This window comes from Myiozetetes cayanensis, unplaced genomic scaffold (assembly GCF_022539395.1).
Source record: "Myiozetetes cayanensis isolate MyiCay16 unplaced genomic scaffold, myiCay2020 scf3, whole genome shotgun sequence".
Taxonomy (NCBI): Eukaryota; Metazoa; Chordata; class Aves; order Passeriformes; family Tyrannidae; genus Myiozetetes; species Myiozetetes cayanensis.
In genome coordinates this window covers 35,605,564-35,625,427 of record NW_026087521.1, presented here as the reverse complement: position 1 = coordinate 35,625,427, position 19,864 = coordinate 35,605,564, and the positions used below count along the sequence as shown (strand labels likewise).

At 44.9% G+C, this 19,864-nt stretch overlaps 1 protein-coding gene across 1 annotated transcript; it reads right to left on the bottom strand.

Annotated features, from left to right (window-relative positions):
- Positions 1 to 472: 472 nt before the first annotated feature.
- Positions 473 to 19,402, bottom strand: KCNMB4 (potassium calcium-activated channel subfamily M regulatory beta subunit 4). The gene is made up of 3 exons (XM_050325003.1): positions 19,052 to 19,402; positions 8,893 to 9,020; positions 473 to 1,082 (listed from the first exon to the last, which is right to left on the bottom strand). The coding sequence occupies exons 1-3, from the start codon at positions 19,388 to 19,390 to the stop codon at positions 914 to 916; spliced, it is 636 nt and encodes a 211-aa protein (XP_050180960.1). The 5' UTR covers positions 19,391 to 19,402; the 3' UTR covers positions 473 to 913.
- Positions 19,403 to 19,864: the final 462 nt, after the last annotated feature.

Here is a 19,864-nt window from a genome sequence, read left to right as displayed (position 1 = left end):
TGATGTCTTCCCTGACCATTCCTGGATTCTGGTGAGATGGATCACACCATGGCTCACAGGCTCTCCTCAGCAAGCACTCAGGCACTCCATTTTTGGGGAAGATGCTAGTAAAATATATTCATGTAGAACCACTAATGTAAAATTCCTGCTGCTTACAGCCTGAGGGCATTCATGAAGAGCACACCTGAGAGGGCACAAGAGCATCTGTAGGGACTGAATACCACCGAGGCAATAAAATTAGATCCAATATTTAATCATCTTTCCAATAATAGTTTCATTTTTTTGAGAAGTATTTTTGAGAGATTTCTACATTTCATCAAAATGAATGGGTGATGATGAAAGACTTAGTCTAGACAGAAGTTAAAGTTTGAATTTTAAAATTAGGTTCTACAGAGCGGGAAAAAACCCCAAATCAGCACAGTGTTATGTTTGCCTTAAAGCTTTTCATTTTAAATAAAAAAAATACCAAAGGTTAAAAAACCCAAAACAATCAAATTTTATTATTTTGGAAATAAGGTCTATCTAAAGTAAATATTTTTAATATTTAATATTCGACATTAGCAAAGATCACTTTGTGGAGATGAAATGAGCATCATCAGGGAGTTTCATAAACTGTCTCAATTCCGCTATGACCTGGGTAGCTGCAGTTCAGCACTAAGAGCACACAGCATATTTGGTGCAGTGGAGATTTTTTTTTTGGTAGAATATACTTATTTACTGTCATAGCAGAAAAAGCAATTAGCTGGCATTTCATGGGCAGTCTCCTAAGAACAATCCTGAGGCAAGAGCAGCTCCACCATCAGATCAGACCCTGGAAGGAGACGAAGGGTGCCCCGCAGACCTGCGGGTGTGTCAAGTTTCCCCACTTGAGACCTCCTTGCAGTTTTTTCTCTTCCATCAGCAACCTTGCCACTCACAAATGCTTCTTCTTTTTTATTGCCTCTGCCTTGACAGCCAAGCTCTTGGCACAGATGGTCAGGACCACAATGAGGACTCCAACCAGGAATGTCACCACAGGCCAGAGGAAGCAGTGCAAGAGGACAGTCTCATCATGGGTGCGCTTGAGCATCACATCATCTGGCCTATGAAGAGGAGGAACAGGAATAGGAGAAAATATAAATCAATTCAATATCATCAATCCATCATTAGTGGAAATCATCTACTATGGAATGAGGAAAGCTGTTTAATTTGCCACAGCGTTAGAAAATGATTAAGTGAACCATTTCATTCACTGCTTTCATTTGCCCCTTTATCACCAGAACTCGTGGTGGGCTATAAGAGCTTTACACTTGCAGTGTTTACAGGCTAACAAGTTTGTCTGGGTTAAAAAGAAAAAGGGGGAGCGGGGAGGGATTGGTACTTCAGGTCTTTCAAGGGTCACAATCATCACAAAGAGCTGTGAGAGATGCAGTATCACACTGACTGTGGATTGAAAAAGCACTGTAGCAAAAACATAATACACGGCAGCATTTATACCTCAAATGTCATCAGGCCCTGTGCAAAGTGTTCAAGTGTTTTAGCTTTGAGCACTGATGTGTCCATGGAGGCTCCTGCTGACGCAAGCCCTGGGTGCAGAGCTGATCCCTGCCCTCAGCACTGAACTGCTGGTGGCCCAGGCTGGCCCAGCTGCACTGGTAGCTGCACAGTGTCTATCCCCAGGAGGACTACAGCCTACCCTGGCGTGGCCAAGGCTCCCGTCTCAGCTCTTTCCCAGCAGTGGCTGTTTCAACAATAAGCTGTGATTTGGTGCTGCAAACAGCAGTGTCTGAGTAGGCTCCTACAGGGACACTTCGGGGAGCCTCCCCCAAACGTCTGAACCTCCATGCTTGCATCAACAGCATCTAACACACTGTCTGCAACAGGTTTATACATTTCCAAGGGAAATGGAGGGAAAATAGCAAGGAGGAAGCATCTCAAGATATTCAGAAATTTAGCTCTACCACGTGTCTGAAAGATCAGTTGTCCCTCCACCTCTTCCAAGTATGGGAAGTCGGTTGGGAAATCCTATGCCAGGTTTTCCTCAGCTCTTTCTGCTCTCCTTGCAGTTTAACAGTTACTGAATCAGTCTCATGGTATTTGCATTTTGTTGCTGCTTTCCCATCTACAGCCAGACACATACAGTCCCTGGAAAATTACCTACAAAGGAAAGAGACAGAACTTTCTCTAATTAGGAAAATATCTATAGTCTTGACTCATGTTGGTCCTCACTTAAATTGAACACTCCCATCACATGCTGCTCTGTCAGTGCTATCTGACACTCCTTGGAGCAACAAATCCCGCAGCCTAAAACCCTGCCAACCCAGGCTCATCCAGCCAGGTCCTGGGAATTAAGTTCTCCTAACACAGTGGCACATGAGAACTGATACCTGCTCAATGACTGTGCTGTCTCTCCCACAATAGCTTTATCCTGATCAGAAAGCAGCACCAAGAAAGCATTCTCTGTAGAGGAAAGAAGAAGAAACTCTTATTCTTTCACTGAGAAGTTGATTTATGGAGATGTTTGCAAATCTATGGAGTTTAATCCATCCTTAAGGAGTTAATGGAGCTAGACCGCCAAGCTACAACTTATCCCAGATTTAATTGCACCTGGATTTGCATTTGGGGGTCTCACCCAAAATTGCTATGCGAAGGATCCTTTTCACTGTGCCAACCTGCAAGTCTCCAAGGCTGACACCGTGCATCTCTCTTTGTTTGTGTAGTAAGGAGCAGAATAAGACTCTGATTATAAGCAGCTCAGCTATAAAAAATTTGAAATTCAGCAACATTAAAAATGATCAAAAGAACCCCAGGTGTATTCAACAGTGGAATGAGTGCAGTCTGCTTAACCAAAATCCTCCATATGTATAGGCAGGTGCGGGTGGAGACTATAAATTGAATGAAGTAGTAATAACTTTACAGGTACAAACTCCCCAGCCTATGCCATATGAATGACAACACCTGAACAGAAAAATCCTTTCACAAGAGGTATAATACTGCTTCCCTGCTACTTACTCTATCATCATCTGCACATAACAGAGTGCTAGTTGGCAAGAAGGCCATAAGTAGACAGTACTCAATCTTCACAACTCTAAGCTTACGAGTGACACTGAATTTTAAGTATTTTTTTGAAGCAAATACTAATCAAACAGTTCAAAAATAAGGGGCAAGAAAAAAACTAGAAAATTGGATTCAGTTAAAGGAAAGAAAGTGTGATTGGGAAAAGCAAGGTATCTTTTTGACTGAATCCTAAATGTTTTTGAAAGCATATGTACCAAAGCTAGCAGAGGTGGATGCCAAACACTCATTATAGGTGTGACTATAACTTAGTAATTTAGAAGAATTTCCCTTTGGAAAAGAGTCAAAGACAGAGGTCTTTAATTAAGCCTCAAGATGAGGTTTTAGTTCAGATGAGTATTATTACTATTCTTAGCTTCAGCAAGAGTCCCTGTGCAATTCTTAAATGGCAGAAGGTGTGCAGTGACTCACTGTCGACTGTGCACAGCATCTTTTCAGACAATGCATCAAGACGTGACTGGGTCCTCCAAAAACGCTTCATTAAATGGCTACTGGCACTACAATTAAGATAGTAAATGCCCTTCTTTAGTCAAGAAGGGGGAGCAGCACTTCTGGATGCTGACCTGACACACAGGAAAACTCTGGAAGCCTTTGGGATGTAGCCTTTTGGTACTGACTCTTGGCATAAAGAAATGGTGGGACAAATTTGGACCAATTCCCATGGTCCTGGGAACCTGAAGAGGTCCCAGTTGACTGGAAGTTGTCTAACTTTGTCCCAGATTTTGAAAAGGGCAAGAAGGATGACCCTGGAAACAACAGACCTGTCAGTTTCACTTCAGTGATTGGCAAAATTATGGAAATTATTCTGAAAGTTGTTGAAAAACACCTAAAGGACAACACAGTCATTGGTCACAGCCAGCATGGCCTCATGAGGGTAAAGTCCTGCTTGTCAAACTAAATTTCCTTTTATGACAAGGTAACCCAACTGGTTGATCAAGGGAAGTCAGTTGATGCAATCTTTTTGGATTTCAGCAAAGCTGATCTCTTCTCTGGGGTGACCAGTGACAGGACCCAAGAGAACGACCTGAAGTTGTGTCAGAGGAGGTTTAGGTTCGATATTAGGAAAAGATTCTTCACCCAGAGGGTGGCTGGAAGCTGGAACAGGCTTCCCAGAGAAATGGTCACAGTACCAACCCTGACAGAGTTCAAGAAACATTCAGACAATACTATCAGGCACATGGAGTGATTCTTTGGGTGGCCCAATGCAAGGCCAAGAGTTGGACTTGAGGATCCTTGTGGTGGCCTTCCAACTCAGAATATTCTGGGGTTCTGTTACACTCGAAACACAGTAATGTAACTGCTTTCATTTTGCATGGTGAGGCTAGCAGGTACTGAATCTGCAGTCTTGACTTTTTCTTGCTATTTTGTAAAGATCATCTGCCTGTTCCCAGGGTCTGAAGACTTGTTGTTTGGCCTGGAAACAGAAAAGGAAAGGTGCTGTGTCCCTGGGGGAAACCTTCTCATGATAAAGACATGTCTTTGCTGGAAGCCCCCACAGCATCACTCTCCTTGTGCGAGGCACTCATGTTGAACCCAAAGGAGGTATGTCATGCCTGGAAACTTGTTTATTTTCCCTGTAAAATCAGCAGATATAATTAAATGTATTGCCTTGTCCCTGTAAGTGTAGTGCATTTAATAAACCTGTCTTTACTCTATGACTTTCATATAACATTTCAGTTCAAAGATGCTGGCAGAAGGGTTGCACATATTCCCCCCAAGGTCAGTTAGTTATGGGAAATCTCTTGTTTCTATTGATACTGCCATTCAGCTTTCCAGTAAATGCAAAGCCCCTTGAGGCGATGCACCCAAACTCCTAACACCTGTTATCTGTGCACAAAACAGTGGCAGAGACAAGAAAGAGACCAAGGGGGAAGATAACCCAGAATACTTGCAAGCCCTGCTTAGACATAGAGACTTCATTCTGCTACAAACAGTGATGGCCATTATGCAGCACCACCATCACTGCCCAGCAACAGCCCCAGAGTGAAAAAAGAATGAACAAACCGAAAAATATCGCTGAAGGGGTCTCTATTTTAACCCTGAAAACACATTTTTCTCTTTTATTGAACAGGCAAGGAGGAAGGGATTTTGTTTTCATTGCTAAAAGGTGAGACCAGGACTTATTTTTAGCAGGACTTCGTGCTCAGGGCTGGACCCTTGTGGAGCTCTGAGCCAGGCTAATTGGATTAGTTGTTTCATTACACAACACATCCCTGTTAGGTGCTGCCAAGCAGTTCAAACAGACACCAGATAAAGCAGGCCTCCATTAGAACCTTCAGAGCCATTACGGAACATCATGGGAAGAATAGCAGTGCAGGAATTACCAAAAAGTCATGTAGGACCAAAAAGTTTCAGTCCCATAAACATTTCAGTCATCATTTATGAACCACACTGTGCAACTTATGTTACACAACGAAAGCTGACAGTCAGTGGGGGCATGGGATGGGGAAACCTTACAAGTATTTTTTTGCATTCAAGCAATCTGGAATTAAGATGCTTGCAATACACTTACTTTGCTCACAGTTGTTCACATCCCTTTGCTATGACAAGCAGTCATTTTTTCCCTTAAAGTTGCAAAATGCAGAGATCCTCAGCTAGATGGCTGCATGCAGAGGCAGCGCTCTGTTTTACTAACAATAAAGTCCTCTCCCTGCCGGCCCAAGCACTGCTCCACGGGTGATAAAATAAAAGAAAGGACAGGAAATAACAACACCCTCTTCTGACTGGACAGAATTAATTTAGAAAAGTGGGAAATAACAGAGCAAACCAAGATTTATGTTCCAGCACTTATGGATGAGCAGCCCTGCTGCCTGAGCACCCTTGGCTTCTACACATAATTATTCCCAGGTAAATAGGGACCCTGCAGGGTACCCCAACAACATACAGGTTGTTGCTAATCAATAGACAGTCTTTGCCCTTCAAGTCTCTGAGACAGAGAGGTCTGAGTTGACAGCAACCTTGGTTTCTTCTTTTTTGTTCTTGTTGTGGATGTCAGTGAGACTTGGAACATGAAGAAATAAAGCAACAGGATCTTCTCCACCCCACCTGTTTCTCCAGGCATCCTGTTTTAAGACATTTAGCTGTGACACTTGTTTGCGTGTGGTCCTGCCTACAGACCCCCTGGGACACTCGCTGTGAAATCCAGAACACTGAAGCACTAGAGCTCAGTGTCTTCTCAAACCTTTGGCAACAGCCTGAAAACTTTACCTGAATTTGTCCTTTATTTTATGCTCTGAAACACTGGGTTTTTATTTCTGTTGGGCAGGGCTTCCTTCAGACTGGAATATCATCATGCCAACACACAGGCACCTTCACCAGAGGTCCAGAAAAGCAACTTTCTCAAGCAACTGGCAACTTGCCGGCCAGAGAAGAGTAGCACACTAAAATAAGTGCCCACAGTGGCAAAGCAAAACCTCAGTTTTCAGTAAAGCGCTGAGCTCTAAGCTAAGGTGCTCTTAGGTTCCCTAAGATAAATGTCAGAGAGCTAGTTTTGCTGAGCATCTCAATTTATATCAGTCAAGAATGATTGAAATTGCCAAGTCTGCTTCTCATTCCTTTTGAACTGTAAGAATTGCATCTGTTTTTTCTTTTCAAAGTAGCCTGTTGAAATGTGCACCACCAAACTGGAGATGATACATAATAGTACACTCTGCATGCAGCAACAATTCTGACACAAAGCTGAATTAAGTTTGATGAAGAATAGATGATGTTAATTCGTTGCCTATATATTCACCTAGAATTTTATTCTGTCATTTCAAAAGGGAGACTATTAATACTGCAAATAGTACTCTCTCTAAGGAACTAATTTCTGTATGTTTTAACAGACTGAAACAGAAGAGTTAGCTTATTCATATAGCAAAAAAAATACTGACAGAGAACATGCCCACTTCTATTTTGAAGTGAACAGACTTTTCCCTTGGTTTGTTATGGGTTTTTTACTGCTTCACAAGCTGCTTAGTCATCGCTGCTCTAAAAGTATACCTAACATGCACATTCCTAGTCAGCAAAACTTATCTCCCGAAGTTCAGTCCTATCTCCAGTAGAAAATAAATGGTGTCCGCATTTTGGCTTAGACTATCTTCAAGTTTCTCTGGCAGTGAGCCTGTCTTCTGCTGTATATGAGTTGTTGTATGATCAGCAAAAGGCAGCATTTCAAGTCAGCCGTTGCACTGGCAAGAACATTCAGCAGTATAGGATTCAGTATCTTTAAGGAAAAAAACCTTGCCTGAGTGCTGCACAATTCCTCAATGTCAGCTTACATAAATGGCAGATGCTAGACGGTATGCAGCCTCAGAAAAATTTTGTCTTTTCTTCACCTACATATGATGTGAGAACCAGATCACATACCAACCTATGCTCCTTTACAGGAGATGAACACCTCTTGGCATCTGACCAATATTAGGCATTTATTTTGGGGTAAGATAAAAGGTTCCTCTTTGTCTCCACTGCCTAGAAAAGCTAATTTTCACAGCATCCTGTCCACACCAGTTCAGACAAATCCTAGCCATGACTTCTCCTTCAGACAATGCTATGCTTCTAACTCTCCTGCTCACTCAGGTGGTGGCTGCTGCAGGTCCCAGGTCTCAGGAAGCGCATGCCTGTTCAGAGAAGCCAAAATTATAACTTGGCTCGTGATTAGCAGACCCAAGCATTGGCACCTTGTGGACCAAAGGACCCCCTGAGAAGGTCCCTGGCACGTCTGATGTCACCACACAGGATGCCCTAACCTATGTGTGCTGTAGGCAGTTCTTCTTTTCCTTCTATAAAGAACAACAATTTTTGCTACAAATCATTGGTGGGATCCCTCTGCAAAGAGTTAACCAGGGCAACAGACTGTCATCCTGGGCACACTGACTAGGTCTCTCCATGGAGGGGACAATAATTATAGCCAGCCTAAGACAAACCTGAAGCCCCCAAGGCACTCAGTGGGACTCCCATAGCAGAGTCAGGCATTTCTCCACCTGCCACCCTGTTCCAGCTCCCCAGTTCATCCGAGGTCCTAGCACACACTGGCGTCCTTTTTGCTCCTGTTTGTCTAAATGAAATTGAATATCTGCTGCCAGGATTCCACACTGAGCCCTGAATTGCACCTGTAAGCCCCAAGCTATTCTCTCCTAGGTCTCCCTCATCTGTTTAACTTCCAAGTGTTTGTGGGGTAGGACTAAGCTCTTCCTGCTGCCACATCACTTTCTATTTCCTGGCATATCACCATCAGAAAGAGAGAGGCAAAAGGACTCCTTCCCCTGTCCTTTTATTGAAGGAAGGAAACCACATGTCACCCTCATACACATGTAAGTCACACCAATATCAGCAGTAAAAGTAAGAATTGAAAGGGAAGGGGAGATGCTTTAGCTTACAACTTTCTACTCTGCAAGCATTTATGAAATCTGGCAGTTCCACGAATGCTTATTACGTATACCTGATTCATTAATCCTCTGTGTACACAATTCTTGAGTTAGTATGTAGTATTTACTGATCATTGCCTTTCTTCCATGAATACAGTAGGGTTTCTTCTCCGTGGAGGGAAGGAATGTTAATATCCAAGCCAGAAATCTGCCATCTGAGTGTTAAAAGCCAAGATACTTTTTGCCATAAAAACTGTGTGGAGTTTTGTATTTTTACTTCAAGTGGTAAAAACACTCCTGTGCCTTCTGTATAGTTTTTCATCAACAGAATTGTCTTGCACAGTTCTGTACTGAGTTCTGTGGGATAAACGACATCACTCAGGGCATGAGGGGGGTGTATACATGTGCATACATTTATATATATTTTCAAACAAAGCCAGTGGACAGCTGTTAAACAGATGCATAAGCACTTCTGCCTATGAAGATTACTCACCTCAAGTGCTGGTTAAAATAGCATGTAAATGGTTGAGAACCCACTTTCTCTTTCCAGTATTTCTGCTTGTACGTGACGTTCTCAGAGTTCTCCTGATCATCTCTTGCACAGGGAGGGATGTACGAACACTGCCAAGACACGTTGCAAAACAAAGTTACTTCTGTGCTCAAGTACACAGGGCATCACTTCTCTGTTTTCCACAATACCAGCTTGACTGAAACGGACAGAGAATAATAAGGACAAGCTCCAAAGACACAGAAAAGAAAAGTTAGCTGAAGTTTACTTCAGTGGTTAATTACTCCATGAAGGTACTGGAAAAGAATATGCCAGCATTCAGAAACAAAATAAAGGTTTTGTCATGTTTTGTTCCATTATCAAACCAAGCTGCCTCATAACACCTTGGGGGTTTGCGTGATGAATGTGAAAATAATTGTTTCATTTTGATGAATTCATAACCAGCTGCCAGGATTGGATTTGAATAACTTCCTATTTTCAGTGAGGCATGTAATCATAAGTTTCATTTAGTATCATGCTAATAAATAACTCAAAGAGTCCAGCAAGCTTTCCCAGACGATGGGATATCTGATAATGTGGCTGAAATCCACTGGTAAAAGAAGGTATTCTTCCATTCTTAGAGCAGAGGGAAACAAGCAACAAAGTTCACAGCCTCTCTTCAGCAGAAAGTTCCAGCATCTGTTTCTGCTGTACAGAAGTCAAAAAGAGTTGAACATGCAGCTGAGCTATCTGCAGATCTCACCCTCATACATCTGCTTCAAAGCCTAAAGAAATCAAGGAAAATTCCTCCCTCAGCTTGGTGCAGTTGGGATTGGGCTTTCAGAGGCTCCACTTCAGGTCACATACACCCCCCCTCTCCCCTACTTAGTTTCCAAGTCTTGTCTTTGACACACCACCCTTACCTCCTAGCCACAGCCAGTTAAACAATAGAAAACAAACAGTCCACAGAATCAAATGCTGGCAGTATCAGGATCTCAGTGTCCAAGAACAATCTCTCTTATTTTTACCAGGCATCCATAGAGGAGATCATTACAGGAGATGTTGAACCATCTGAGTAATGCAGCTTAACGGATCCTCAGATAACACAAAGGCTTTTTGCCCTGCAGGACAGATGGACACCAAGGCTCCAGGTGCACACACAGAATTTTAATTCCTTTAAAATTGGGAGCTGCAAACAAAAAAAAAGTGTGACTATGAAGGTAGCTAAAAAGCCTCCTACTCAGGTAGGATGAGGAAGCAGGAGGTGTAGGCAGTGGGAAGCCCCTAAAGGGGTGCCCACATATGACCACAACATTAATTTCTTCACAGTATCCTGAAGGCAGTAACAACAAGTAGAGAGATATCCTTTTAACATGAAAATAAAGATCACTGCGACTCACTGTGCCTAGTGAGTTCTTCCTCTCCTTCTGGTGAAGTTTCCCAGAGGGCCCACCTTGCCCCCAGCTGCACACTATACCCGAACTGTACAGACCTACATGTCCATCTCCACCAGACAGCAGCTTGAAGCTTTGCCATTCCAGAGAGAAATCTCAGGATTTTATTCCCTGAATGATGTAAAATCTGATCACTTCTGTCAGCACATCCAGTTGTTGTCAATGTCTTCCATGCTTCAGATTCAAAGAATCTGCAAGGTTTTCCATTCTGCTTCCAAGCTGAAACTTGCCTTTTTTCATGTGCAAGGATCCCCATTTTCACATGGACCCACATCTGGTGTTGCCACAGCACAGAGCTCTCTTTAGTTCCCTTTTCAGATGACCCTAAACAAGGATGCAGACTACAGAGGACAGAAACAAGCAGCACCACCACTCTACTTCAGAGTGCAGGATTTATCACATATGGTTATTGCCATCTTAGACAATACTCCCTGGTCAGCAATGTTTTTTGTTTGATTGTGTGCTTTGGAAGCATCAGGCACCCCCCTCTTTCCTGCACGTCCCCAGTGTATAAACACATCTGTGCAGCAGCTGGATGGAGTCAGCAAATTTGGTACAAAGACACCCAAGTGCAATACTGGTTCTGCTCTGCCACCATGACATCCCCAACATGCTTCAACCATGCCAGCTGGTCCTCTCTTCCCTGTTTGGCCCACGGTCCAGCACTTTCAGCCTCCACTCTGATGCTTTTCTTTATGAAGCATTTCAGATCCTGCTTTGGCAATGGTACCATATCCCACCAGTTGTACACTGACTGCCTATGTCTGACTGTAATCACCATCCTGCTCTTCCCCAAGCCCCCAGCTTGTAGGTAGCCCCCAGCTTCTGGGGTCTCTAAAAAGAGCTCCCCAAACCAGCCACTATTTAGCCAGTACACAAAATGCAGAACTAGACAAAACAACCAAGCACCAATACACATTCTTCTGCCTAAATTTCCTCAACTATCTCAAAAACCACTATTCCTGTGGAATACACATATTCCTCCTCTCCTCTGAAATGTTTCTTTCTTGTGTCTACAGCCTACTGCTATGCTCTGCTACAAAAGTGCACACACCCTACCACTCCTGGCTAAACTTTCTCTGGATCATTCAGAGACCTTCCACTCCTACAAAGTATTACATGAATCCTTCACGAAGTTCACAACCTGGTGAACTGTTTATAGCCCCATCCTGAGTTTTAGGCTTAGAAACAACCACAAAGGTCCCTTTTCCCAAGAGATGCCCATCTGAACAGAAAAGTATAAAGCTGTAATAGTCTCCCAGGACAGTTACATCACAGACTACTTCACAATTTCTGCTATCAGGTCCTACACTTTTAGCTCAGTAAGAAGATATTAAACATTGAAGTTTTCAGAGCAGGGATTTTACTTCATTTGGAAGATCTAAAGGGGCTCACAGACAACTTCTCTCTTCAACACTTCTGTCTTCCCCATGCCTAAGCAAGACAGTGTGTGGGAGTATTGCTAGTACCTACAGGAAGGACACCTGGAAGTTGAGGACAACAGTGAATCTCTGTAACTCAAACTTCACACTATTCTCTGCACAGGTAGTCCCAATGACAGCTGACAGAAAGCATGCCGGATACATTTCCACATCTTTATCTTCATGTGGAAAACACAGAGGGGACACCCTGGGTCCTGCTATAAATTAATGTGACCTCAATGCTTGAACCTGTTGAGGATTAACAACCTTGAAGGGAGAAGTGGTGTCTGTCCAAACAAAACCCCAGGGGTCACCGTGAAACACCAGCTCAAAGTGATGAAGGTCTTGAGCCACAGTGAACACCAAAGGTCCAATTCTAATGTGAACTCATCACCTGCTGCACAAACAGTGGAGCTCGTTTGCCTCCCCAGGTTGCCAGCATAGTCCCCACCAACCCATCGCACATTTCTTCTCCTGATCCATGTAAGTGGTGGATCTCTCTTTACTCAGCCTCCCCAGCACACTTCTTGGGGACTTTATTTGGTCAGCTGTATTGCCCTCCAAAGTATAGTCAGCAATCAGATAAAAGGGAATTGTAATTTTCACTTCAGCAACAGGCAGTTTTCTGAAACATTAATTATGCAGTCCTCCCTCACAGGACATGGCATAAAATATTGCCATCAAAACATAAACAAATGCCAGCTGTTTGAAAACAAGCTAGAACACCTAGTGCTCAATTGCAGCTCACAAAGAAACATCCATTTTCAGTGGAAGTATCCCACTCTATATTGCTTTGATGTTTTTTTCTTAAACAAGTGACAATGAAGTTGGAGAATAGCGCTTAAGATTAGACAGACAGAATAAATCTGATGGATCAGACTCCTTTTTGGTAGATCTTTTGATACGTGGTGCTGTAATTGCACCTCCTACACTATGCCATAGCAACAATAAAATTATTGTGTAATTCCAATACAGTCTCAATTACAGAGCTCAAAATCGGTATCAGGCTAATAATATTCCCTCTTCAGTCAAAACCAGGGTTTGGCTAGATGGCTCAGGATTCAATTCAATAAAAATGTCAGTGAACCCCTAATAGATCTTTACACCAAGGTTTTGTAAGATTTGTGTCTGTGTTTGCTGCTGGATGCTCCCACTTCAGTCTCTCTGCAGATGTGTGAGAAGATTCCTGGTCCTTCTGAACACTTCACCAGAGCAGATATTCTTCCACATCAGAGAGAAAGAACAGAGGCTTGAATTTGCAACGACGGTTTAACTTCCAGGTTGCTTTTCATGCTTTTGAAAGACTAATTCTTGCCTAACTCAGTTACATTTTTAAGAAACGGGAGACAGACTTGTTAGGTTGTGAGGGAAGCTGCCTCAAGCCTGGAAGACACAGTCTACAAGGCAAGACCAGGAAAGTCTTAAATGCAAATAGACATAAGTAGAAGCAAGTCAGCCCAACAGCAGACAAACCAATGTCACTAAGGAGCAAGCCTCCAAACTCAGTTGACTTGTTGAGGACCATCCTCCTGACTGCTGGTGAACGTAGGGACAGAGCATGTACCATTTGTTTGGCTGGCAAAGCTCCACATCATATGCAGCACAGTTTGTGAAGCTTTGTGATGAAATGAAGGAGCGGTAAGGATGCTGTAGGTAAGTATCACTGCAAAAGTACAACACTCCACTAAAGCCAACAATTTCTGGCTCCTGATCTTCAGGTGTATTGGGTTTGCTTGGCAAGGTTTTTGTAGTGGAGAGGCTGCAAAAGTGGCTTCTGTGAGAAGCTGCCAAAAGTTTCTCCCATGTCTGACAGAGCTGACAGAGCCAATGCCAGATGGGTCCGGGACAGACCCATTGCTGGACTCCAATCAGCAACAGTGCTAGAGCCTCTGGGATAACGTATTTAAGGAGGAGAAAAACTGCTGCACAACAGTAGCCAGGAGAGAGAATATCTGAAAGAAGCAACCCTACAAACACAAAGGTCAGTGAAGACAGAGGGGGGAGGAGGTGCTCCAGGTGCCAGAGCAGAGATTCCCCTGCAGCCCACAGTGAAGACCATGATGAGAAGACTGTTCTTCTGCAGTCCATGGAGATCCACAGTGGAGCACATACCCACCTGCAACCTGTGGTTGACCCCACACCAGAGCAGGTGGCTATTTGAAGAAGACTGTGGCCCCTTGGGAAGCTTGTGCTGGTGCAGAGTCCAGGCAGGACCTATGGCCCTGTGGAGAGAGGAGTCCATGCTGGAGCAGGTTTGCTGGCAGGACTTGTGATCCCATGAGGGATCACATTGGAGCAATTCATGAAGAACTATAGTCCATGGGAAGGACCCATGTTGGAGAAGTTTGTGACGGGTTCTCTCCTGTGAGAGGGACCCCATGCTGGAGCAGAGGAAGAGGGAGGAAGGAGCAAGATACAATGTGTGATGAACTGATCATATCTCACATTCCCTGTCCTCTGCACTGCTGGGGCAGGAGGCAGAGAAAATCAGGAGTGAAGTTATGCCCACCAAGAAAGCAAGGGTTGGGAGAATCTTTTTTACACAGTAGCCTTATCTGATTTAATTGGCAATAAATTAATTTCCCTGAGTGGAGTCTGTTTTGCCCATGACAGTAACTAGTGAGTGATCTCTCCCTGTCCTTACCTTGACCCACGAGCCTTTTCTTATACTTCTTTTCACCTGTCCACCTGGGGAAGGGAGTGATAAAGTGCCTTGTTTGGACACCTGAAGTCCAGTCAGGGTCACCCCCGCCACTAAACAATATATGAGCTTCTAAATTTGTGTGTGTCTCCATGCATTACTGGGGTACCTTCATGGCACAGAAGGGAGGAAGCGCTGCCACAACCATCCTACTGTGGAAGGAGATGAGCAGGTGGACTCGCTCTGTTAATACAAAAAAATTGCCCCCTTCCAGCTGACTGTACTGAGGGAGCTAAAACTGGGCACCATGTCTCACTTTCACCTGCATCTATCGGCGCACATGACCACCTTGCTTCATCAGCGCAACCCGCCAGGAGTGACCAAACCCACAACTCATCACAGAGGCTCGAGGCAGTGAGTAGTGCCCCAGGTGAGATAAGTGGGTGGTGAGGTTTATCCATGGCCCCTGGGGCTGTTTCCAAACTATGCATCTGCGTAGTTTGCCCACCACAGGTACCAGCCCAAATACAGATCTGATGCATCACCAGGTGCACCAGACCCTCACGTAATTATTGTAAAGTTGGGCATATTTTGTTATGGAACCTCCTCTGTTGTGGGTCATATTTAAGGGAGTCCAAAAATCAATCCCAATTCTGTTTACAAGTGCACAGAAGAGATAATTGCACATCATCTTGTCTGGTGGAGCAGTTACAGAAAGAAGCATGACAGGAGCACGGGCAGATGTGGAGTGCAGAAAAGGAGCAGTAGCCAGTTGCTCTGCTACCCTGCCCAAGGACAAGGATGGGGAAACCAGGTCCTTTTGCAGAGCTGATGACATCTGCCTTATCAGTCACTCCCCTAAAAGTTTCTTTGGCAAAAGAGTGGGCAAGTTCTTCTGACCCTATGCTTAACTTCAAGTATAGAAAGGGAAAAGTCTAAAAAGCCAGAAAGTTTTTAGCAGCTGACACACTCCCCTGTCATTTTTCCCAACCAAACTTATAGCCTGGTCCCTGCACTGGCTGTATGCACTTGCCGACTTACTCGATGGCCAGAGAGTGATAGCGACAAATTGACTTTGGAATTAATCTCCCTTAAGCCTTATCTCAGAGATTATTATTGCTATCAAGGCTATGAAGAAAGGCCACTGTCACTCCGATGAAATTTCTTCCTCTGAGACAGCAATCAAAAGAAAAAAAAAAAAGAAATCCACAAATCACTCGGACTAAACACAAATGTAATCGTGTCCGGTGTTTTATTATATACATTCCTGGATTAACTCTGACCCAGCTATATAATCTTTTAAGACCTAAAATGAATCCTGGGCTGTACAATGATGTGATTATCTTAGAAAGCAAGAGAGGGGAAAAAAAAATATTGTTCCTTCATCTAGAACAGTTTTCTCCTCACTAGAACAGCCAGATTCATAGCCGCAATATGTTTAAATGCCAGCCCACTCTACTACAGAAAGTAGAAGGTTTTTAGTTCAATGCACTGGGGATTTTTGGGGGTGTGAAGCTGTCAACTAATTAAGTATTGTGTGTTGTAAGGAGCCTGAACTATGCCTTTTCCATACTATTTTGATTTACAGGGGAAAATTGCTACCCTACAAAGAGAAGTAGCTAAACAGCATATAAAATTTAAAGACTGTTCAAAGCAAAATTGGTAAATTTTTTCCCTCCCAGTTAGTTGAAACCGCTTAGCATGCTGTATGTCAAACTGCATGAACACAGGGAAGCATACTGCAAGAAGGTGATGGGAACAGGAAGGGTTAATAAATCCCTAAGTGTCCATTCATAAATACATACTGGATCCTGAGTATTAGATCCAGCAGATTCCTACTCTGTTGCTTAATGTATTTCAACATAAAATCCTGAAAACATTTTAAAAAGGTGAGACTTTAAGACAAAAACTAAAAGGAGAGTATAACTGTTTGGCTCCACAGACGTTGAACTAGGGGAAAAAAGGGAAAAAGCAACAGATACAGACTTTGGTTCCTTACAATGGTATGTTTTCCTGATGAGACCTAAACAACTTTTCTTCTTATTTTCCATTTGTTTTACATAAGCTTTTTAAAGTAGGGGAAATAATTGGAGTACATTTTTTTTCTATGTAGTTTTCCATTTCCATTTCCATTCAATTACTACCAGAGAATGCAGATACATCCAAAAAATGCATCCTTTCAGCTTGGGCTCATCTGGTAAATTAGATTTAATCCTCAACAATCAATAGCCAGTGTAAACAGCCCACACCTAGAGAGGCAAGGTGGAAGGTAAAGAAAATAGATTATATTTGTAAGAACATGCAAGTACTACACACTGCCAACACAGAGACCTGTTTCTTCATCAGTTGTTAATATAAAATTAATTGTTAGATAAAAATACGTTTCTGAGTGACATTTACAGGCATTACTTCTGAAGCTCTAGGTGCCTCCCTGCAGAATTGCAATCCAGACCCCAGGCGGGTACAATCCTTCTCTTCCCACCAGACGTCCAGAAAGGTAGAAGAAAACAGGATCAAGAAGTAAAAACAAAACACTTGGACCACTCAGAAAGATACTGTGGTCACAGTCCAATTTGAAAGCCTCTGCTGAAACTGCAGAAGCTGATGAAGTTGCTGAGCCCAGTCATTCTGGTGGCATGGCTCAGCACCTACCTCCCATCTTCCACCTCCCGTCCCTGCTGGACATGGCCACAACAGGGCCACTGGGCCGTGTTCAGGGAGAGCCACACTGCACCCTCTGCAACACCATGTCGTCTTCACCCCACATCAAAAGGGTGGCTTTTTCTCCTCCATTTTACCAACTACCCCTTGCCTACCTGAAAACTGAGAGACACTTAGAGAAGTCCTGGAGCTCGGACAGCTGAGGCACTCATGGAACACCTCTGTAACCACAGGGAGCTCGGCAACAGCACTCCCAGGGAAAGGTGAAATTTGAGAAGCTCCCTCACAGGCCAACATTTTGTCTGCTTTGCTATGGGGCACCATCCAGCACTGCAGCTTCATTGCTCATCACTTCTGAGCAGTGCCAACAATTTAATCCAAATCCTTGCAGATTTACCATCCTGCTTCTCACTCTGCTGATTTTTGCCCCAGCCACCCGTCCAAGGCTACAAGCTGCCAAGGGGAAAAAAGCAACACTCAAACACTAAGCTTGCAATTTAATCTACCTTCCAAGGGACAGAGCCAGACCAGTGCAAGTATGACTGAGAGATGTGAGGCTACACATCCCAACTGGACACTCAAGCCTGCTATCTGGCCCCTGCAAGCAGATCCCTGCATCAGGCTTAACATGACCCTTGACATTGTGCTGCATCCACATCTCGGTCAAAGAGATAACATTTCCTTCTCCAGTACACTCAGGACTTGAAGTCCTTTCATGGGTAGGGGGTTTCCATCACATTTTTTTTCTCCTGGATACTACTTAATAAAATCTCCTCCATTCAGGCAGCATGCTGTCAAGGCCATCTTTACCCAGAATGAAAAGGAAAAGGAGAAGGCAGAATAACTGCCTTTAAAGAAGGAGAAAGTACAAGTCACACATTGCCTTCAGACTATCCTCATTTGCTGTAAGATGCAACTTTTAGGACTCCTCCGTTCGGTCCTCTTTCCTGTGGGTGATGGAGAAGTTTAAGAATCAAAACAACATGCAGGAAACTTCAGTTTCGGCACAGCCCTCTCCCCGGCGCCCTGCCAGCAGCGGCTCTGTTAACATTTCCCCTTGCGCTTCGGGGAGTTGCTCTGGGAAGTTCCCCGCACTCTGGGACACGCAGCGGCATCGGGCACCTCCCGAGCAGACAGACAGACAGACCTCCCCGCCGGCAGCAGCAGTTTCTCCTCGGCTCCCCCCGGCGTTGCGGGGCTCCGGCAGGACGGGGAACGGCAGCTGAGCCTCCGCTGCTCCCGCTGCGCTCCGGACGCGGGAGGGATGGGCTGGGAATGAATGGGGCTGATCGCGAAGTGTGTGAGTGTATATTTATACAGTGTGTGTGTGCATGTATATAGTATTATGCTGTACTTAGTATAGTATATAGTATAGTGTAGTATATTGGTATGTACTATACTATACATTGTACATAGATAGTATGTTATACTATGCTATACAGAATCACGGAATATCCCGAGCTGGAAGGGACCCACAGGGATCATCGGGTCCGACTCCTGGCCCCGCACAGGACCATCCCCGAGAATCACACCATGTGCCTGAGAGTGTTGTCCAAACACCCTTTGAACTCCATCAGGTTTGGTTCTGTGACCACTTTCCCGGGCAGCCTGTTCAGTGCCCAGCCATCCTCTGGGTGAAGAACCTTTTCCCTAACATCGAGCCTAAACCTCCCCTGACATGCTAGATATATATATGCACACAACACATGAATATAGATGCACCCTGTAGAGTATGTATATACATAAATACATATATACACTGTAGAGATATGCTATTACTTTTTGCTGAGCAACAGCAGACGCATTTTGGAGGGATGCCCCGGGACTTCATCCACTCCCCCCGACCAGATTAAACCCGCATCGAACAGGGGGCGATTGCCGCGGACCGGGACGCCTAGGGTGGGCACTGGGGCCGGGAAAAGGGCACCATCGCCTCGGCGGGACGCACCACCCCACATTTTGGAGAGGAGGACGTTCACGGGTCTCACCTTAGGGTTGGTGCGGAGCTGGCGCTCATCCTCGTGGAGCAGGGCGGGCGCGGAGGAGCGGGAGGTGCGGACCAGGACCTGGAGGCAGGGGTATCGGGCGGTGCCGCGGCAGGCGGCCCCGCAGGAGAAGGTGCAGGCGAAGCGCTCCCCCAGCTGCCGCACCGCCAGCACCGTGCAGTTGGCGGAGCCGCCGCCGCCCCGCTCCTGCAGCGCCGGGCGAAGCCAGCAACAACCCAAACCCAAGAGGGAAAGCAAGCCGGCGGCGATGAGGAGGAAACCCAGCCGCATGCTCTTGTCCTCCGCCTCCGTGTACTCGTAAGCCGCCCGGCTCCTCGCCATGGCCCGGCTGCCGCTGGCATCCGCCGCCGGGCATCAGACACTGCCATCGGCTAAAGCTCCCGCCGCTCCCCGCCTTTCTCCCCGCCTCCTCCGAGCCTGAGTGTGCGTGTAACGAGCACGAAAAAAAAATTAGATAAATAAAATGCAAATTTAATCCAGTCTGACCTAATTCAGGGCCCTCCAGGGGTGGAAAGGGACAGCTTGCAACGGGATTATCTACCCCTGGAGATTTGCTGTGGGGAGGGCTAGTCCGGATTAATACTGGGTACCATCATGCAAGGTACAATATCTAGAAGGGGGTGGGGGGCGGAGCCCTTTGGGTGCGTTGCAGCCCCCCACCCCCCACCTACTCTCTCTAAACCAACATCTCGCCGCTGGCTTGGTTAAGTCCTGGAAAGCCTGTGTGAAATCCTGCTTAGTAGCCCCATGCATAAAAGTCTGCAAGATCTCTACGTCTACATGAGGAATCTGATC